Genomic DNA, 23,341 nt, shown 5'->3' on the forward strand with positions numbered 1-23,341 from the left:
TGAAAAATTTCTTGAGGTATAATACATCTTAAAACCAGTTTTCAGAGTAAGATACCATGATTGTATTAAAAAGCTTTTCAGTTGTATCACTTCTGATGTTTCAGAAGATGAGTGGGTTTATCAGAAATTATAGTGATCACTTGACCATACTTGAAATTGTGTTTTAATTCACCTGATATTGAAAGTTTATGAAGTATGATTACTTTAATAGACAGTCCAAGAGCCTGATTGCGAGATGTGTATTTTTAAAGATATGCATTTCTTTTCCACAGAACTCTTACTGATTATTAATTACATCAATAAGTCCTCATTGCTTTCTGTTCTGATAATGTGAACTCTTAATAAAATTTTATTGAGATGTTATTTTGTCTAAACTAAAAGATAGATACACTTCAGCAAAATATCAAAATTTGGAATGAATGATTGACATACTTTGGTTCAGTTGAACCTTGTAACTGGAGTACTCACTAGATCTCTTTGAATCAAATTGATCAGGGACTTGGAAATGAGTCTCCGAAGTCAGTCTTTAGTAGAAAGGACAATCATGCAGTTATTTCATCTAAGACTGGACACACTGGTACAGTCCAGTGTTCCTTAATTTTTTTTTTCATAGTGAAATAAAACTAATGTTAAAATGTGTTAAGACAATTTGAATAGAATAGTTTTGAGTGTATTTGCAAACTGCGGTATAGATTCTCCTTACATTTTGAAAATTGTCCCTAAATGGAGCTTTTGTTCTCTAGTTAATTCTAATTTCTGCAGTCATGTAGAGCTCAGAATACAGTTTTGATTGTTATAGAGAGTGAGAGGGGAAGAAATAAAAAACTGAATTAATCAAAGCTACAATTTGTGTCAGTTTATGGCTTTGTAAATTAGTTTCTGTCATTTTCTGCAAGTTTATATCATATATAAACCAATGCGTAGTTTTCCTGTTTTAATTTCTTAGAGATAAGTGGTATAGAAAAATTATCAGCCATGTATCCATATGGAAACAAGTCACTGAACAAATTGAAATAAGCTGTAAGTATTATCACTGGCAATATTGGACTACAACTCACAACAGAACCAACTATATTTATTATATATATAGAAAGCTAGGGTGTGTATAAAATAAAAAGGTAAATACTTAATCTCAGGAGGAAGGTTGCTTTTTTAAAAATTCTGATGGTATTGGTCAACTAGGAATAGCCTGGCATATTACTTTACTTTATAGATCCTAGCACTTTGCAGTTGGTCCATTCAGAGAAGTAATCTGTCCTTTCTCAAGTGTAATCAACAATGTGAATTGGAACACTATGGGCTTAAATCTCAAATTCTTGATGTTGGAGTGAATAAAAAAATTTTATGATCTCAGCAAGGAAGAAAATAGGAGACTATTGAAAATGGCTTGACTATGTATTTTTAATGTTTTAGACTAAATCAGTTGTTTTTCAAAGCTATAAGGAAGCATCAACTCAAAGGTTTCAAGAGACCATGAAGATAACACATAGTGGAAATATCAATATAAATTTTTCAAGCAAAATATCCCACAGGACTTAGTACTCAAGGCAAAGAAATACAGTTTTTAAAATCAGATATTTTTTTAGGGGCCAAATTTCATGTAATTTCTGTTAAAAGTGAAGCAAAGCTTTTTATACCCTAAAAAGCAGGGAATTATTATAATTCCAGTAAGGCAAAGTTTTTATGTTGCCACTGAGTGTGCAGGGAACAGTTGCAGAAGCTACAACTTTGTCAGAGAGCTTAAAACATTTTTATTTATGACTATAACCCTTAGTCTCCCTCAAACTTTTGGTCATAATATTTTCTTGGTTTATACCATGTTGTAGGTCTGTAATATTTGGGGCTGATAACACATACAATTCACTTCTAATTAAAAAAATAAATATATAATTTTCATGTCAACTTGCAGTTACTGCTTCACTGACTGGGAATAATTTTGTATTATGATTTTATATTAAAAATGGGGGACATTTTATTTTAGGATTGTTGGTTAGGTATTCTATACAACTTGTAAATAGGTAAGGAAAAATTGTAGGAAATAATGTGAAATTGGTAAAGCACAATACATAGTGATTTAGACATTTCAAAAAACAAATTTTTATATAAAAATATAAATTTTGAAGGTGGAATCTAGACAGGAATTGAAAATACAAACTATTCTCCCTCAGTAAATTTGCTGAGACTGACAAAATGACAGGCATTGTGTTGACACCCTTCCAATAAATGTGTGCAACAAACATTTTTTGAGCTTATGCTGGGACTGAAACTAAGACCCTTTCATTTCACCTCATAATTAGTGGAATAACATAATTGAATAACAGTTCAACTACAGATACATGATAAATGTCCTGATTAATAGCAGTTTTGTTTTTAATACAAATCTTATTATACTTACTGAAAAATATTTTCCTTGAATTTCACATACTTTGACAGCTGTAGAAAATACTCAAGATATTTGGAAGAAGAAATATCCTACTTCAGATATTTTTCTTACAGTGGGGTTGTACAGCTTTTTGATTCTTAAATCTTGCTCCTTTGAGTTTATGAATAGCAGTCAGCCTTTCCTTGTTAGGTTTCCCATGTTCAATATTAATTACACACTTGTAAAAGGTCTTTAAAATACATAATCATCAACTAATGGTGATGTGCATATCTTTTACATACAGAACTTTATCATTGTGTTTATGTTCCTTTTCTGTCTACTACAAAAAAGTAGAGCATTAAATAAAAATCTAATTATTCTATCAACATAATTTTCTGCCTGCAGAAACTTGAGAAGTCCTCTCTTCCTCCTTGCCCCTTGGGTCATTTGAAACATAAACTACAGTTGCTCAGAAGGCTGAGGAACTGGAATTGAAGAATAACTCTTTTCAAGAAAATTGACTTTAAAATAATTGGGATCCCTAAAGATAAGGTTGATAGATCTTCTCCCTGATGTATTTTGTGGTAGATACCATTGTAAATTGTGCCTTAGTATTTCTTAAAATCAATGGTAAGATCATTGTCTTTGCCTTTGAACAGCTACTGAAGGGCATGGTATGAAAGTGTGGCAGTAAGATGACTTTGAAACTTTTTGGTTCAGTGGTGGATCTTTATTTTTTGTGATTTGCCCAGAAATAGTAAATTTATGTGAACTCTTCTCTAGGTTATTCAAGGTGCCAATGGCTGTAAGAGGCTATTCCAAATTCGAAACTCATATTCCAAAGTTTCCTCACTCTATGAAATTTATATCAAAGAGTTTTGAGTTTAATATTTCCACCAAATTTCTGTCCTTCTATGCTCCTAAAATGGCATGAGGTTATGGATGTGTTGGCTGTTTTGTGTTCATTCTCTAGCCTTTATAGCAGCTTTTCAGTTTGAGAATACAAGCACTTGCATGCTCGTGGGTTTAGGCTTTTTGTGAACTATCCAGACCAAAAATAGACATGAACAGCAGCAGACTGCAGTGCATCACGATATAAAGAGCATGTATTCTTAAGTAATTTGTCAGGGATCAAAATCAAATTCTATTTGTGTATTAACCCCTGATTTTTATTGAGAGATACGTCTTGCTTGTTTCATTGCTGTCCTTCTATAAAACTTATTTATTCTATATAATGAGAAGTGAAAGACTAGTTAGTAGCATTTACTCCAAGTGTAGCACTCTGCAGCTTTTTTATAAAAACTTGTGACGATGATGTAATATATTGATTTTTGAAAATGAATTAACTTAAAAGCACAAGTGACAGTGTTTTGGAAAATTCACTGCTCTGTATTTTTACAGAAGAATTTTTCCCTGTTGCTTTTATTTAGGGACCAGCTGCCACTGTAGGTATATTCTACCTACAGGTAAATCCTACCTATAAAGGAGGAAAAGAGAAATCTGGATATGTAGAACTTATAGTTCTGTATTTTAGCAGAGAATTTGTTTTGAAAGTTTTTTTAAAAATAAGAATGTTTAATTATTAGACAATTTTAGAGTAATAGAATAGTGATCTTATTAAATTGCCTTCTCAGTGACAAAAGTTTTATTGATTTCACTGTTTCCCCCCCCACACACACTTGGTATAATACCCAGTTTGAACACATACAACTGAAATATCTCATCAGTTTTTCATGGGAGAAAGAGTTCTCTATAGGGAGCCAGTACAGATATTCCTGATGCTCAGTAAGAAAGGAGTTAGTCTTATGCTTCCTCCTCAAGACTGCCTTCATTAGCGTGTACTGTAATTATTCCGAAAAGAAGTGAATGCAAGGCATTGTAAATCCACACTCTGGTATAAGGTACTTCCATTTGTATGCAAGTGCTGGGACAGAGCACTTAAACTCTAAAACAGAAGTCCTGTTCTAAGGCTCTTCATAGTAGGTGCCTGGAATTGTTAAGGGATGACACCTGTAAAAAAAGCCTTTGGTTTGATGCTCAGTGTCCTACAAGTAGGTTTGTGTTTTGCAAGAAGGCAGTTTAGGATATCTTAGAAAAACAAATCTTGCATATTTTTTGAAAGCAAAATCGAAGGCATAATCTCATGCTGAAAACTGTTAGTGTGTTAAAAATTCAGGCTGTACTGATGGCAAGTCTTATAAAATTGTATGACTAGTTATTTTGAGCCAGTGTTGCTTATTTGAATGTAGATTTAAATGAGAATCAGAGAATCATCGGTTGGAAAAGACCTTGAAGATCATCCAGTCCAACCTTTAACCTACCATTGACAGTTCCCAATTACACCAGATCACTCAGAGCTATGTCATCTCTACTCTTAAACACCTCCAGGGATGGGGACTCCACCACCTCCCTGGGCAGCTCATTCCAACACCTAACAACCCCTTCTGGAAAGAAATGCTTCCTAATATCCAGTCTAAACCTTCCCTGGTGCAACTTGAGGCCATTCCCTCTTGTCCTATCACTAGTTACTTGGTTCGAGAGGCTCATCCCCAGCTCTCTGCACCCTCCTTTCAGGTAGCTGTAGAGGGCGATGAGGTCTCCCCTCAGCCTCCTCTTCTCCAGACTAAACACCCCAGTTCCCTCAGCCGCTCCCCGTAAGACCTGTGCTCCAGACCCTGCACCAGCTTCGTTGCCCTTCTCTGGACACGCTCGAGTCATTCAATGTCCTTTTTGGAGTGAGGGGCCCAAAACTGAACACAGGAATCGAGGTGCGGCCTCACCAGTGCCGAGTACAGGGGCGAGATTCCCTTCCCTGTCCTTGCTGGCCACGCTATTGCTGACACAAGCCAGGATGCCATTGGCCTTCTTGGCCACCTGGGCACACTGCTGGCTCCTGTTCAGACAGCTGTCAATCAGCACCCCCAGGTCCCTCTCTGACTGGCAGCTCTCCAGCCACTCCTCCCCAAGCCTGTAGCGCTGCTGGGGGTTGTTGTGGCCCAAGGGCAGCGCCCGGCATTTGGCCTTATTGAAACTCCTCCAGTTGTCCTCAGCCCATGGCTCCAGCCTGTCCAGGTCTCTCTGCAGAGCCTCCCTACCCTCGAGCAGATCAACACTCCCACCCAACTGGGTGTCATCTGCAAACTGACTGAGGGTGCACTTGATCCCCTCGTCCAGATCATCAATAAAGATGTTAAACAGGAGTGGCCCCAACACCGAGCCCTGGGGGACACCACTCGTGACCGGCCACCAACTGGATTTAACTCCGTTCACCACAACTCTTTGGGCCCGGCCATCCAGACAGTTTTTTACCCAGCAAAGCGTGTGCCCATCCAGGCCTCGAGCAGCCAGTTTCACCAGGAGAATGTTGTGGGAAACGGTGTCAAAGGCCTTAATAAAGTCAAGGTAAACAACATCCACAGCCTTTCCCTCATCCAAGAAGCAGGTCGCCCTGTCATAGAAGATCAGGTTTGTCAGGCAGGACCTGCCTTTCATAAACCCATGCTGACTGGGCCTGATCATCTGGCTGTCCCGCATGTGTTGTGTGATGGTACTCAGGATGAGCTGCTCCATCAGCTTCCTGGGCACTGAAGTCAAGCTGACAGGCCTGTATTTTCCCAGATCATCCTTCCGACCCTTCTTATATATGGGTGTCACATTGGCCAATTTCCAATCTGTCGGGATCTCCCCGGTCAACCAGGGCTGTTGGTAAATGATAGAAAGTGGCCTGGCGAGCACCCAGCCAGCTCCTCCAGCACCCTCGGGTGTATCCCATCTGGTCCCATAGATGTGTGTGTCTATGTGATGCAGCAGGTCACTGACTGTCTCCTCCTGAATTGTGGGGGGGTCGTTCTCCCAGTCTCTGTCTTCTGGCTGAGGAGGCTGGATTCCCTCAGTACAACTAGTCTTGTTATTATTAAAGACTGAAGCAAAGAAAGCATTAAGCACCTCAGCCTTTTCCTCATCACTCATTGCCATGTTTCCTCTTGTGTCTAGCAGGGGATGGAGGCTCTCCCTGGTCTGTCTTTTGCTGTTGATGTATTTATAGAATCATTTCTTGTTGACAGCTGAAGCCAGATTAATTTCTAGCTGGGCTTTAGACCTCCTGATTTCTGCCCTGCATAGCCTCACAGCATCTCTGTAATCATTGTGAGTGGCTAACCCCTTCTTCCAAAGGCTGTAAACTCCTTTTCTCCCCGAGTTGCAGTTCTTCCCTGTGAAGAAAAGGCAAGTCATTGATGTTTAGTATTATGATTTGCTTATGTGTATGATGGTGATTCTGTATGTTTTCCAAATGGCATTGGATCTAATTTATTATGAATTTTATAAAAGTCTAAAAAGAACCAAACTACTTTTGATTTAGAATATGACCATTCTATGAAATCAATTCTATAGCTATATTCCTCTTTCACCTGCTTTGACACTTGCTTTGTAAAACTATGTAAGACAGAAGTGAAGAATGTGATATTGTCACTGTCTCTTGTGTACATATATGCAAATTTGGGATAAATCAGATTTAAGCTTTGTTTTAATACATTGCTTGATGTAACTCTATGCTTTAGCTAAGTTATGTGTATAATTTTCTTTAAAGGCTTCAGATTTTTCTTGTTTCAGTCATAAAAATTTGCAGGTGATCTTTAAGAATACCCATATCGGCTCTAGTTTTGTCATAGCTTATCTCAGCAGAATGTATCGGTGACTTTGTAGCGCTGTAACAATCAGTACTGCTTACAGTTTTTTAAACCAGTTTTTTTTCAAATTTACTCTTTGCCACAAAAGCGTTTTTCTAGGTTTTGCCTAAACTAGAGTTTCTTAGCTATTCTTGGTACTTGATTGTATTTTACTGCCAACATGTTCTCAGTTTAAATGCTGTTTACATATCAAAGTAAGCAGCTTTTGCTGGGATAAGTAATTCCAATATGCCCTAAGCATAAGAAGGTTTGTGCTGGCAAAACTGCATTTTGTCAGCATGATTGCTGTTACAGTAGAGTTGCTCTTTTGGGGAGTCTGTGGTGTTTAAATGACCTTTTTTACATTCAGTATTGTTATACCCACATCAGCAAAATTCTGTTTTACAGGCATGGTCTAAGCTTTTAATTTAACTGGTAGGTTTGGCCCTGGAAAATGAACCTCAATATAATAACTCTTCCTGTCTGCAATCCTGGCACTCTCTTATGACCTGGCTGTGTCCAAGGTGCCCTAACTGTCTATTTAAGGGCTGTTAGATGGCACAGAGGAGAACTGCTTTCAGGTTCTCCTGAACTGTGTAGGGAACTTGTTGGGGGTTCCATTTTATATGGATATTTTTTCCATCAACTTAATAAGAACAGAAATTGTCCTTAAATTAAAACTTTTTAACAGAAATAATGAATTTCTTTCCTTATATAAACTCTTCTTTCTCTCTGTGTAGAAGTGTAACTACAACTAAAGTGTAACTTGTGCTTTTACACATTTTTGCATGCAAGAAAAAACAGACACGTTTGGTAACTAAGTCACAGCCTAGTTCAACATTAAACATGTTTATATAGGTGCATAAAATTATATTGTTTTGTTATGTTTTAAGCAATTTAGTGGCTGTGTTTTACTCGTCTGTAAGTCCATGTGCCAGTACTGTATAATGCAATAGATCTTCTTATTAGGCCCCTCCTACCACCCCAACTTCATGCAGATTCTATATGGTCATCATTATTACATTTAGGTGAAGGCAAGTATCAGAGAAATAGGAAAACAATATGAAATATAACCCCATTATTTATACTTAATGTATATATCTGATTTCTAAGTATTTCTCAGTTCTTAATATATATGGTTGTTCTGTTAGCATGCCTTTCATTCCTTTTTTATATTTCCTTTACATAACTTGATTTCAGCAAATATGGACAACCAGGGCTCTGATAGGTGACACTAATCTTAAATTAAGCATGTTATGATTTTATGACCCTTGAATGTTTGTTCTAGCCCCCTTTCAGTTTCTTCATTAAGTTCAAAGAAGGGAACATGCAATTTTTTTTATCACTTCAGTTCACAGTCTAGTGCTTTAGCTTATGCTATCCATAAAAACAATACCTTCTTGTCTTTTCTTACTGGACATGAATGAAGACTCTTAAATGGAATCATGTGATTTTATGAACATACGGGTTCTTTTTGACAAATAGTTCACCAAACAGAATTAATCTGGTTATTGTTGTAGAAGTCAGTATAGGGTATTACACAGTAAAGCTTTAAACATGCAACTAAATGCTTCTTTTAGTCAAATATAACTCCTGTTTATTCATAGAGAACTATATAATTTAACTGTGTTTTTACTGACATGATTTTTGAAAGACATGAGAAAACATTTGAAACACAGTTTGGTGTTCTCTGTGGTGAATAGGCATCTGGTACAGTGTGTAATGAAAAGGGACAATCATTTTTCAAATTAGACAGTATAATACAGGGAAAAAGTATGAAAATATATAATTCGTATGTCATTGTAGTGTTTGTGAGAGACATGTTTTACTAATAAATATGAAGTGGTTTGGGTTCTCAGAATAGAAAGGACTGCATTCATGTAAAGTATTACTGTTTTTCCAGAATAAAATTATTTCTTATAAGTACGTATATGCTGGTTTTATCTGATTTTGAAATTCAGGAGAATATAGCTAAATTCTTTTGGGTAACCACTTTTCAGTATTGTCAAGAGAAGTGGCTGACAAATATATCCTATATTAATATGTTAAACCCAATAAGTTAGTTCGTGCTTTAAAAAACACAGCATATTTATAGTTTCACTATGTGTGCTGAGTCTGTTAATTCAAATTATTAATGGTGCACACTGTTTCATTTTATGTATAGTATTTATGGATTTTTATTAATCTCTGCCATTTAAAAATATTAATTTAATTACTGTTCCACTCATTTGAATCGCATCAGTGAAGCAGGCCTAGAAGTAATTTCCAAAGCAGTATAACATTGCTGTTTCTATTTAATAGCTGAAGTGGAGCTCATTTTTTTAAAGAGCTAGTTAAAGACTGAGGTTCTGGGTCATGGATTTTGGCAACAGCTATTCTACTACTCGCTCCTTTTGTGAGTTTAATGTGTTAAATAAGAATTCACTTCCTCTCTTTTTAAATAAATCTTAAAATATGTTTTTACAGCCTTGTGGAAGAAATCCATCTTTTTCCAGTTCTTTTCCAAGTCATCTTGGTAAGAATAATTTTTTTCTTATATATATATTGAAATAGATAGGTATCATATCTCCCACATCATGTCAAACTAGTAAGTTTCATCAGACGTGTTGATAAAATAATAAGATGTTGATAAAATGGAGTTGAACAGTCTATCAATACCAAAAAATCTAGTGTAAGAAGCCATTTATGTGGTTCTCACCAACTAATCTACATGTATAAAAAGTTTCTCTTATAAATACTTTTTTCTTTTTTGAACCAAATGAAAACCTGAAAAATCGAATTAATGAACTTGCTCCTTAATTAGAACTATATATTTTCCCAACCTAAGCAAGAAATGCTGAGGAACTTACATTTTATTTAACAGTGCAAAACCCGGGTTTGATACTGTTGACATGATAATGCCAATTTGAACTATTTGCTTTTAGAATTTCTTTCTATGTAAAGTATCAAAGATATAGTTGGTCGCATGCTGAATTTCCATCCCTAAGTAGGATTTGTCACTTATGGAGTTCATGAAAACTGTTGATGTTTTTGTGTCTCTGAAATGTTGCAAAACAAATATGTTAATGAAGAAGAAACATCTGTAGGCTAGTTTGGAAGCTGGGTACTGTGCTGTCCACTAGCTTTCTCATTGCTAAATTCCACAGTCTCTTGTTTATTTTTTCAATCTTTTTGTTTATGAAGTTGTATCAGGTAAGTGTCCTGTCATGTAGGCATGCTCCTGATGAATACTAAATATGTGTTATAAATAAATATGCATAATTTATGCAGTGCAGGCAGGTTGCATATTTGGTTTTATATCATTCTTCAAATTCAATCTTACTCAGGGTAGATGATGTTCATAAATGTGATCTGAATCAACTTTGATATTCCTTTCTTATGTTTAATTATTTTAGTCTTCATTCTTCCTTTGCAGTGATTTATTTCACTGCCTATCATTTTAAATCTCTGTAATACCACATACCCAGATAAGCCCTTTTTTATTAAAGTAACCTCTTTAGTGATGATAGATTTTTCCACTAGCATACAGAACACAGGCTTTATGATATTTTGTGTACATATATGCACAAATCTCTTATAATAAGTATTAAAAATAAAAACATTGTACAGTAGTTCATAGCTTTGACCTGAGATGAATACTGCTTTTATGTAGTAACAAAAGAGGAACACAGTAAAATATGGAATTCAGATGTTTCACGTTAATAGCTTCAAATATTGAATTAATGTTGGAAATATCTCCTGGTGTTGGAATCTTGAAGTTTAAGTGCCTATATATATACACACACACATGTACATATTAGTATATAGCTATGAGTATTTATTTGAACATGGTTAGGATCTCTAGGAATATTCCCAGATATTGAAAAATTTTTTATAATGTATCTATAGTCATGGAATTTAAAGTGTATGTATGTCATGCCATGTAAGTAGGATAAGTTGGAGTCAATCGTAAATGTTTCTTCCTGACCTCCCCATGCACAGTTTGACCTAATGAGTTCTAGAAATAGGGGTTTTTTAGAGAGTAAAAAGCAGCTAAGCTCAAAATTGTCTGTGATTAGTGGTCTGTGAAGGTTTCACAGCTCTCTTAAACCTGTATAGGTATCTTTGAGCTCATGATTAGGGTTGTGAGGGGAAAAAGCTTACAGCTTTTAAAGAGAAAAAAAAAAATGTCCCCTTTCAATATGTTTTGTTCAGAGAGGGCACCTGTAATGGCTTCAATTGCCTTATATAGCGTTCAGGCTTTAACAGTACACTGGCTGTCAGCTGTGGTCTTGTTTGGCTCAAGGGGTGGGAGATGTGAGACCCTAAACAGGTTGCCACCCTCCTTACTATTACTCTGTTTTCCCTACAGAAAAGTGAATTCAGCAAAAGAATGTTAGGTAATTAGGAACGCTCAGGAGCCAGGACTAATCAGACTGGAAGGATTAAGCGGTAGGCTGTTCTTCCTTGTGAACAGAACAGATTAGCAAACTCCTTCACTATAGATTTCCAAAATAATGTTCATGGTTGTATGAGTGAAGGGAGCTGCATATCATTTACTACCCACTACTCTCCATAAACTAGTCTTTGGCTATGTTTATACTTTCATTGGTTTCAGAAACAGTACAGGTCAGTAACGTTGAGTTCTGTGTTGTTGTACCCAGACCCTAAACTACTGAATTTAAATTAAGCTTCAGAGTTAATACACTATTTTATACTGTCAATAAGTTAATGTAGAGCTATTACTCTCAAATTTAAGAAATATCACTAGCACTTCAGAATTTTCTATGCTAAGACCAAGTGTCCAATGTGTTTTCTATGCATTGTTGAATGTAGTTCATGTTATTTCCAATAATGCCACTGACATTGACTCTTTTAGGCTCTGAAGGAAATAGCGTGGGCTCAGAATTAGAAAGTATCTCCAGGAGCAGTCTAATCTCCAGGAGCAGTCTAGGCTGTGCTACAAAGTGGGATTGCATGTGCTGGCTTTAATCTAGGTGTCACAGTAGTGAGGACATGATGGCTTGCAGGTACTGGGCAATTCACAAGAAACAGGTTTTAATGTGACTCTTTCTCACTGCTCACTGATGTAGAGTTGCACTACCTCATATACTGCATACTACTCTATGTTGTGGTCTAAGCAATAACATTGAGATTTGGTGGTTTCTCAACCTCTATCATGTGTCTGGGCCAGTTAGATCTCTGAACTCTGCTGAATCATTCCAAATATATCCTTTCATGTAATTTATGACTGCAATTTTGTAAGTGTTATAGTTGCCAAACAAAAAGAACTGGATCAGTGAAAAAGGCTGTCTACCTCAAAAGTTGTTCTAAGAGAATAGCTATTAGTTTTATTCACCTGAGCTAAGTTTTAGTTACTGATCTTACTTAATAAGAGGCTTTAAATTCAGTTGCCATTCGCCTGGAAACCCACAGCAGTCATTTATCACTCAACACTTAGTTACATTTAGGAAATGCACATTAATAGTGTACTTTGTGAATATATGAAAGACCTGGATGCAGTTCTTCATTGTGAAACTTCAGAGAGGAGTTTCATTTTACACCTGAATGCGAATTAATTTCATCAGTACTGTGATCCTAGTGTTAGCAGTTACATAGATTAGGAGTAGATCTGCAAAGCAATATGAAGGTATGACTGCAATATGAGCAGATGTTTATCTTGTTATAATGTCTAATGAGATCGGTGAAGGTGTAGTGATGGGTATCTGAAAAAAGGGAGACGTATTGACAATACGTGAGTGTGTTCAGGACAGTGTGTGACCGAAAACCAGAAGGAAAGCTGACATCATAACATGAAAAATTCAGAAGGTTCACACTCCCCTTGGTAATGAGATTACAAATAATGAGGCAAATTCCACGATGACATAAAAGATACCAAAAGTTCCCTTGATACATGTGAAATGGTGCTGTTGATGAAGTAGAAGGGATTGTAGCATGAAAAGTTACTGTGAGGTATGTTTCATGTTTTACTTCCTGACTTTTTCTGCTACAACCTTAGTATTATGTTTCTAATATATTTTACTATGTCAAACCTATGATCTATCTGCAATATCAGTATATTATATACAAAATAGTACTTTTGAATATTATAATGCTGGAATGAAGTTGATAAAGGATTTGGAAATGGTTTATTTCCATATTTATAAATTACAGTTATTTGTATTTTATATTGTTACCAAGATTTTGCGGAGTAGCTAACAATGAAGTTTGCATATATGTTATTTTCTGTGATGTGTTACTTTTTATAGGGGATAGAACGGGGACCCTCCACACATCATATTACCTGGCCTTCCTTTAGGGTTATCTGAATCAAAGCTATTGCATAGAAAAGAAATTCTGTGTAGTTGGTGAACTATTTTTTTTGACAATAAATTTTAAAACTAAACCTTATGATGCTTGTGATTAGGAGCTCAGTGCTATTTATTTTTAAAGCTCAGTAGTCAATTGTGTGCTTATTCTATTAAAATCTCTAGTGTAACTTTTAATCACACCAGCATCTCACAGACTTCAGTTTTTGCTGTCAAATGCTTTTTTGCAACATTTTATATTTTAATGGTCAATGATCACATGAAAAATGTGGCAACATGGATTTAAAGGCATATACTTTAAAAAAAATAAAGTAAGTTTGAAAGTTACTGTATTTATAAATTATATCTTATTATTAAATACCATCAAGCAATGGTAGATAGTGTCTAATGATTTAAAGGTACAAATATATGATTTTATGTATACTGTTGATCTCTCCTTAACACGAGCAAGTCCTCATCTTTTATTTACAGTTTTTGCAAGAATTAAAATTAATTTTAAAATGAAAAATTTTATTTTCCTTTAAATACAGTGGAAAGCTGTTACTATGAAGATACAAAATATGTTTCTTTTTGTAGTCATATTCATACATTTTTTGTTTTATTTTTCCTAGTTGTGTCATGCTGGCAGACACTGATTGCCTTGGAAGGTGTGATTTGCTCATTTTGTTGTAATTGCAGTTGAAAATCAAGTTCATTATTCCATTGAGCATTAAGAGAGTATGAGTGAGGCATGATTATAAGAAAAATTCTAACAGTTATATCAAAATTAGTTAAACATATTCATAGTTTAAAAGAAGAAACAAACCACTCCAGTTTTATTTGGGTAGCACCTTCTTTTCAAGACAGCTAATAATTCTGTGGAAATTTTGTCTAAGTAGGGTATACATAACCATGTATAACTAGATTGGTTTGGGTTTTTTAAAATTAGAAATAATTTTAACCGAAGCTGTTCAATAAAAAAAAACCCTAAACTTGTGAGAAAGAAGTCATGTAGCAGCCAAGTGGAAGCTGTGGTTCGTTTTTATATTTCATTTTGAATTTTAATTGGAGGAAAAAATCAAGCTACAGGAAATGGTTACAGTCAGAGATTCCACTCCTTGTGATCCAGTTAAAGCAACAAAGCCCCCCACTTAGAACTGTTTAAAAATAACACTTTTTTTCTGACAAGCCTTTCCAGTGAAAATACTATAAAAAAGGAAAAAAACATTGGAGAGGAAAAGCAGGAGCCTCATCATTCCTATTTTACCTGATTTCTGTTTTCTACTGAGAGACTGCAGTCAAATATAATTTGAGGGAGGATGTAGAAGTATTTTTCTGTTTAGCAGCCACATGGATGATAGGTATAGAGGAACATGTATCAGAGATTACTACAACAGGTGAAGCATTAGTTTATTTGTCTGCTAAACTAAGTACCTTTTAGTCCAGCATGGTGCACACCTTGTTGATTGTCTAGAGGAATGGAGGGCATGTTTCTACCTTGCAAGTACTTGTAGATAGTCCAGTGTGGATACTTGAAGACTCTTATTCTTATATTCTGTAGAGAGTACAAGTTTATGCTGCTGAACTAATCTACTAAAGAAAATTATGACAGTGAATATGGCAAATAATATAAGTTCTAGCACTTTGTGTGAATAGGCAGTTGATCCTCTATGCTGTAAATGAGCTTTGAGCTAAAGTCCCTCCTTAAGCTCTATTTTTGGATGGGAAGATTGATACTGGTAGTAACTAATAGCTATCAACATTTCACTCCAGTCTGTGGGCATACTCAATTCTTAATTTAGCCTCAGCCCCGTGTTAAAAAAATCAACACAAAGATACCTGGGAATAGTTAGGCAACATATGTTTTAAAGAACAAGAAATATTTTTTATTTTAATAGCATTTGTGTGTTGTATTCCTGTTCCTGTCTGTGTATTCAATGCTGTTATAAAAATGTTAAATGCCGTGTCTCATTTTGGTGTATTTCATCTACTCATTACTGCTGTTAGGGGAAATCTGCATTTATAAGGTATCTGAAATTAGATTCTAAGAGTGACTTTTGTGGCTTCTACAGGATGGGCATTAGTTATAGTTAGGAACCTTAAATTTATCCATAATTAATATCTCTATTTTTTTTATTTGTGAATTATGCATATTTCCTAAAATCTACTAGTTTAATAGCCAAATTGTATGCTGCAGCAGTGTATATAAAACTGCTGTGACAAATTAGGAATGTAATCTGTGAGGATTTTTGAAAGTGAAAATGCCAAAATCCTGTTTTAATGGATGGATTATAAAGCAAAATAATTGCTTGTTTTGGAAGAGATTTAATATCCAAAGATGGGTTGAGGAGAAACGAGTGAAAAATTGTTAGACTATCTTAAAATTTATGTTTGGAATGATAAAAAATTATGAGATACCATTTAAAGAAGATAAATGTAATGCAAATGTAAAAATTACTATGCATAGAAGAACACGTTAACAATGAGTATGGTCTAAATCTTTTCCAAACTGTCAAATTTCTTACAAATATGTTGAAGTCTTGTGTCAACATTCAGTAAGGTATTACATTTATTATCTTTTTAATGCTAAATCAAATGAATGCTTCTAAAGAGAGAAGAAGATATTGTAAAAGGCAGTAGGGTACAGTATGTTAGTTCCCAATTTTCAAGGAATAAAATATGGCTACTCTGATAGAAATGTTTTTTTCATTACTTTAACTTGCTTAAACACGTTAGTTTAAGGGTGAGATGCCTGAAACTACTTCTCTCTTTTAAATTGCTCACTTGAAAATAGTGTACACTGAAAAGGGATAAGCCTGCATAGCAGAATGCATACTCCTGGAAATAAATGTGCAAGTGTAACTCCATGGAGAATTTTTTTTAGCAGGAAGCAAAATCGTACTAAAAGTAAGTGGGGTTTTTTCATGAACAGATTTTACTTTATTTTTTTGTCAGTAATCTTTCAGTCAGGAGTTTCTGGGGAAATATTTGTCTATAAATTTGTAAATGTTTGATTAGCTTTGAATCAGGTTGTTAATCTGTTACAGTCAATTGTTCTCTGCAAGTATTAACACTGTATACAGAATGAACTCTTAACAGTTTTGTTCTATTGATGTGTAACTATGATCTTCTTAACTGATGCAACGAAACTATTAGAAGCCAAAACGCATGGTATAAAAGCGATTTCTGATTGTAGTTAATAATGAGAATCCATGGTATGTGAATTGTTTTCACAGATACTGTTAGATGATGTGCAGTAGTTTTGCATATGGGTAAAGCAGTCACAGAATCATAGAATATCTCAAGTTGGAAAGGATTCATAAGAATCATTAAGTCCAACTCCCTGCTTCTTGCAGGACTGCCTAAAACTAAATCTATGACTATGAGCATCATCCAGGTGCTCCTTGAAGTCTTGTCAGGCTTGGTGCCATGATCACTTCTCTGGGGATCGTGTTCCAGTGACCATCCACCCTCTTATTGAAGAAACTTTTCCTAATGTCCAATTGGAATTTCCCCTGATGCAGCTTCATTTCATTTCCTCATGTCTTATTGCTGATCACCAGAGATCTTCTCCCCCTCCACTGCTCCACTTGAAGAAGTTGTAGACTGCAATGCAGTCACCCTCCAGCCTTCTCTTTTCCAAGCTGAATAAACCGAGCTGACCTCTGCTCCTCATAAGTCTTGTCCTCAAGTCCTTTCACCATCTTGATCACCCTCCTCTGGACACCCTCTAATAGTTTGATGTCCTTATAATGAGGTGCTCAGAACTGCACACAGTACTTGTGGGGCTGCTCCAGTGCAGTGTAGAGTGGGACAATCACCTCCCTCGACTGGCTAGCTGTGGTGTTCTTGATGCATCCTAGGACACAGTTGCCCTTTTGGCTGACAGGGCACACTGACTCATAGTCAGCTTGCCATTGACCCAGGCCCCTAGATCTCTTTCTGTGGGGCTGCTCTCCAGCCTCTTGTACCCCAATGAAAAAGTCAACAAAAGTTTCCTTTGCATAGGTATTTTGCTACAAACGATAGGAGAAAGATTCAACTTTTTCAGTATTGTGGTAACTTATGCTAGAGTTTCAACATTTGCTGTAACTGCAAAGCTTAAGGCTTGTCTGTGCTGGAGTTGGTGTGTGCCAGCAACTCACAAAAATGTCTCCACCTAACTTTGAGCTACTAGCTTAGCTAATGTTAGTAATGTAGATGCATCAACAGAAGGCTTAGAAAGTGCAAAGCATTCTATGAAGTTTAATAAATACTTGGGCAGTTAACTGCTGCAGCCATCCTGCCTTGGGTATCCTAGGAAGTCCAAAGCAGGTGTCTTCACAATTATTGTCTGGATGTCCTCCCATACTTGCAAAAAGACCGATGTAGTTGGTCTCATGGAAGTAACTGGAGTGTTGGAAGTGATGGGAACTTATTCTGGGGACTTAGGGACCATGTGGCGACGCCATGCTGGTCATCTGAACAGATGCCATATACCTCTGAGGTGAAGTGTGCCATTTCTTTTGTGTTATTTCTGTGAATATCATGAGCTTGGGTTAAGGAAGGGAATACTGTATAATTAAAATGTTTGCATGTACAACTTTGAAAACTTTCTAAAAAGTTCCTTGTAACAGCTGCTAGCTTTAAACAGAGCTGGAATGATTTACTTTCCCTCCATAACCTTGAGAAAATTATTGTTGTTGGGGGTTTTATGTTTTTCTAAATGGTATTAGTAGCTGATTTTCAGCTGTTCTTGTAGAGCTACTCAAGTCAAATAGTTTTGACTAGTTTTCATTTAACTTTCTGATATTAAGAGGTCATGGGGTAGTAGTTAAATGTGTATTTGTTACAAATGACAGAATTTGAGAACAGGTTTTCAGGTTTTTTTCATTTACCTGAAGCACATGATTCGTGGGATGAAGAATGGTCTTTTTGGCAGAGTACTGAGAGAATTGCGAGAGCTGCTTCCTCTTCCTGCAGAGAATTTGTATTTCTTCTTGATCCTGGGCAAATTGTATAAGCCTTCTTTTTCAGATGTGCTTAGTGTGCTTCTATCCTTTGGGTGTCTGTTGAACACCTTTACTCTTACAAAACTATCAGAAACTGGTGCTCCTCATTTGGAAACTAGGCCTGCTTAAGGTCCCAGCTGGATCTTCTTCAAGCATAATTCTTCAGTGAATTTTCCTTCTGATGAGGTAATGTCCAAACTATTAATATCCATCACAGGATTGTAGGGATTATAAATTCCTTAGGATTTACAAGGTATTCAGATTTCTTTGAGAAGCACTGTACAAATTCTAAACAAATATGAGCAGCCCGTTTTATGATTGTATGTCTCTGTAGATCTATCACCAGTAGGATTGCTGGTGGAAAAAAAAATATGTGTGAGGGGAAGCAGAGCCATCCTTTAAATCTTTTTAATATTATAAATTGATATTCTGCTTAATAAAATGCCCTTTAAAAGGAAAAAATACTACTAAATCATAGCCTTCTATCTTTTTTTTTCTTATCTGGAAAATTATTTTGAACTAATGCTCCTGTTAGGGGAGGGAATGAAATTATTTACAAAATCACCTGAAGCTCCACTTCTGAGAGAGAAATTGAGTCCACAGCATTTGTGACAGCATTATGTTCTTTTATAGGAAGGAAATTCAGCTATTTGCATCTTAAAAGTAATTGCTTTCTATTGCTAGACACTAATATTTTAATGTGTATGCTACATAATTGGTTTTTAATGTTACATTCAGTGCTGAGGGACATAAGAAAACTCATGTATAAACAATATTCTTATGTGTTTCTTGGTAGGTTTTTTTTTAATCCTGTCGCAGAAGTCAAAAATTTACAGATAATAAATATGAGTCTAAAAGATTTCAATAAGGTTTTTAAGCTATCTGTAACATACTGGAAAAGAAAATCATAAACACGTAGTGAAGTGTGTAGGTCTGTGCTTTGCAGAAATAATGACCATGCTTACTGCTGATACTAGAACACATTTCTAAGTTTTATGATGTGACTGTTTTCATGTTTTATTTTACTGTCTTCAATAAGCAGACAAGCATTCTGTTTTGTGGGCAGTTGGTTTTTTTTTTTTCTAAAATATTTCAAAACTAGCCCAATGTAGATGGTTGTCTTGTGTATTATGGCATAATGTCTTAAAAGTTGTCTTTTAAAAGAAAATATTTTTACAATGCATTTCAAAGAAAAACTCGTTGCAATGTAACTATCACTGTTGTGCTTTTTGTGGACAGATCTCTCTCGTTGTTACTTTATTGCTCTGACTCGAGCATTTCACAGTGTTGCTTCAAAATGACTTAAAGCCCATCTGGGGCCTCTGATCTTTTTGCTTCTCCTGTTGATTGGAACAAACAGCTCAGTGTTACAGGGAGGCATGGTGATGACGCAGTTTAAACTCTCTTCAAAACAATTAACAAGTAACTGTAATATTTGTCCAGAGTTATGGTATGGAATACAGAATTCTCGTGATCCCTTCAGGGATTGACTTGGAATCCAGCACAACAGTTGTCCAAAAAGTCTCTGCACCTGCAAAGGGTAGAGCATCTGCTTATTACTGTGTGCCGGCCCTTGACTGTTGCTCAAAATCTACTAGGCTCTTACATATCCAGAGGATTGCCTGTTGTCCTTTCAACCTTGCTGGACCCTGGTAGTTGGTGCTTGTTTTAATTCCCTCCAATCACAAAGGCAGTGATGGTGCTTATTCTCAACAACTATTAAAAGTTAGTTTTTCTTGGAAGGTTAAGTGTACTTAGATGTTAACTAAGACCTTTCTTTTTAACTCTGTGACCTCTGGAACAGTTAAAATTTGTAGAATATTTGAAATATGTTCTGAGAATATTTTTATAGTGTTTAGGAGAAAAATTACATGTAAGAAAAAAAGGCAAAATTAAGGACTGATTAATGGCTACTCTATTGTAGTTTACACTGTGGTGTCAAGTATTTTCATTGATTTTTTTTCTGCAATTCAGACATCTTATAAAAAACTGTTGTTTTCTCACACTAAAGATGGCTTGCATCCATGCACAGTTCAAAAGACTTAAAGGTAGAAAATACATGAATTTTTGCCCTGAGAGGGAAATCATATTTATTGTAATTTTATTTTGGTATGTAGCTTTAAATAATAGTCTCCAGTACTTAATTTTATAGTGTGTTGTTCTCTCTAGCCTATTCTGTCAGGAATAATTCTGTTAGTATTTCCCCAGTTTACTCTGAATGAGAGGAGTTTATTACTTTTTTCCTGTGGTCAATGAACATTGTACCAGGAATTTCATTTCAGTCAGCAGATAATCCATCAGTCTTAGAAATTTAAGGCAGAGGGGTATTGAGCTTATGTTCCTTAATGATGGATGCCACCAGCAGCAGGAGTGAGAGAGCAGGACTGACCATCACCGCAGATCGCCATAAGACTTGGGTAGGCACACGATTGGTCCTCATGTTCACTCCCCTTTCAGTTTTTCTGCAAACACAAAGTGTTTTAAGACCTTATAAAGTTCACAGTGCAGGGTTTTTGGATCAAGGGTTTTTTCCCTTCTTCAACAGTTTTGAATTGGGTTTGGGTTTTTTTTGGTAGTCATAATGCTGTTTAGCATTCACATATTCTTTCATCAGACTTGATTTGAGCCTTTTTTGATAGAAGTTTTGTACATAACCTTTAGGATCTTGAGAGTATTCATGTAATTAAGATCCTCTCAAGTTTTTTTGACACCTAATACTACTCACTTTCAGTTTAATTTGCACTCCTTTTTAAAGCAACTATGTGTTCTGAAGTATTGTGCAACGTGTCTGCTGTCAACAGTCCCAACTCTAAATACAGAGTGATGTGTTACCGTTATCACTCAGGAATGAAATATCATGTTTAGATAAAAACACAGTCTAATAAAAACATCTGCTTAATCCTTAGTCTTGGTCAGAAAAGCAAACTGAATGTTATAGATTGTAAGAGGAAGTATTACAATGGTAAGCATTGTGCCACATTAATCCATGTGTGCATTTCGGGTTTCCCATCTCAAAAAGGCTATAGTAGAATTGCAAAAAGAGACACAGATGATCAAAGGTATGGAATGACTGCTGTGGAAGAGATTACTCTTCCATACGCTTTAATCTGGAAGGTGATGACTGAGGGGGAAGTATATACGCATATACATAGCATACAGTCATGAGTGGCTCATACAAGGTGAATAGGATAGTGTTGCTATTCTCTGTAGTTTCTAATATAAGAACTGTATTATAAGAACCAAAGAAAACTTGCAGGTGGGATCTTAAAAATTGACAAAAGGTGATACTGCTTCCTGTAGCACTAAGTTCAGCTGTGATGTCTATACCATAGGGTCCTTGGTTTACTTGAATTAAAAAAGAGTCTGGACAAATTAATGGAAGAAAAATCCATTGAGAGGTATTATGTTGAGAAGATGATCTTCTGGCTCAAAGTTCTTGGGCTGTGAATTCCTAGAGGCTGGGGACACTGCTCTGTACATGTGACTTGCACTTGTAGGGCTGCTTTTGTTGCTGAGTGTTTTAGGTTGTTAGGGTAGGTAGTCTTTTTGTTTGAACTGAGTCATGTTCTGCTTTATATACTAAAAATGCACGCATGGGAACCTTTCTGTATTGTAAGTATTTAGTAATGAGCTGTTGCAATTTCTTATGACTCCTACCTTTTTATGAGAAACCAGATTATTTTTTATGACTTAAATAAATTGACTTGTTTTCTGAAGAAAGAGTTATTTCTTTGAGAAATTAGCAAGTTAAAAGTATGCAGTATTAGTTTTGAGATATGAGGTTAATTTCCAGTTTGTGCTGCTTATTTGGTTTGATGCAAATACATTGGTAATAATGAGTACATGAGTTAAACAGCAATTTTGATAATTCAGAAACAAATTTGGGCACAAAGTTCTTATTTAAACTATTATTTTTAGTTTTATTAATTACAAAATTTATAGTATATAATATCAAGCTCTGTTTCAGTCCTTTACTCCAACAGGGTTTACTTTTGTGAGTGTGTAGGTATCTGTTTCTATCTCTAATTGAACCTGACTTAAGAAATGTTATGGAAATTTCTTTTTGATTAAGGAAAGTAATAATAATAATAATAACAAAAATCCATTTCTAAGTTGCATCCTGCTTCATTTCAGTGTGAGTTATTTGGTAGGCATATCCTGAATTTTTATCACAACTTCCTAAGTTTTATTCTCAGTATTTCTAATTAGGATTTACTTTGTCTTGTATATATGTTATGAAATATGTATCCTTAAACAGATAATATATGCAAAAAGGTGTTTTTCCACTTACTCAAAATGCTGGTTTAGAATACCAAAAGTAATTTGGTTCTGTAATTTGGTGTAATGGTTCTTTTCGGAGTGTGTGTGTATGTGTTTTTCACAGTAGAGAAATTTGCTGGAAACTGTGACTACAAAACAGAATATGTAATCTTGAGTGGTAAAAATTATGTATGATTTTTTTCTCATTTTCAGTTCAAGGAGAATTATTGACAGGCTATAAGACTTACAAGTCCTTTTACATTTTTAACTGAATATTTAATATCTGTGATAAAACTGTGGGGTTAATGGTGGTTTTATAATATTAATTTATTATGCTAAAATGATTCTGAGGCTAGTATGTTTCAAATAGTATGTCATTCACAAATAAGTAAAATAATATTTTCTACTTAAAAATGTCATTTATAAAAAGTCAAATATTTATCTAAATTACAGTTAGAGATTAAGTATTTCTGTGTGTAAAATATATGTCATTCTTGCCATGTACTAAAGTCATTGCAGTTATGTCTAAAAATCAGGTCCTACCTGATCTACTTTCCATGTTAATTCATGTTTGTTTGTTTGTTCTAATAATTGTTTGTTTCATCTAAGGGTTCTTGTTTGCCTGAAAAAAGTTGGAAACTCTTCTGTTTGAATAGACTTCTTTGAGGGTTTTTCATGCTTTCTTTGGCTGTTGTGAACTACTTAGACTCCATATGGAATCTGATTTTTGTCATACCTTACTTCCTTTAGATCTTTTTTTGAAGTATGGTGGTG

General features: G+C 35.3%; 1 protein-coding gene across 6 annotated transcripts in view; it reads left to right on the forward strand.

Moving 5' to 3' along the window:
* The window catches only part of ULK4 (unc-51 like kinase 4), a 249,154-nt gene that overhangs the window by 111,781 nt on the left and 114,032 nt on the right, over positions 1-23,341 (forward strand). For all 6 annotated transcript variants that reach the window (XM_074898136.1, XM_074898138.1, XM_074898133.1 and 3 more), the window contains exon 30: positions 9,496-9,544. In XM_074898136.1, the coding sequence (XP_074754237.1) occupies positions 9,496-9,544 (49 nt within the window). The remainder of the gene's footprint in view (positions 1-9,495; positions 9,545-23,341) is intronic.

The sequence above is a fragment of the Athene noctua genome, chromosome 2, assembly GCF_965140245.1.
Source record: "Athene noctua chromosome 2, bAthNoc1.hap1.1, whole genome shotgun sequence".
Classification (NCBI taxonomy): Eukaryota; Metazoa; Chordata; class Aves; order Strigiformes; family Strigidae; genus Athene; species Athene noctua.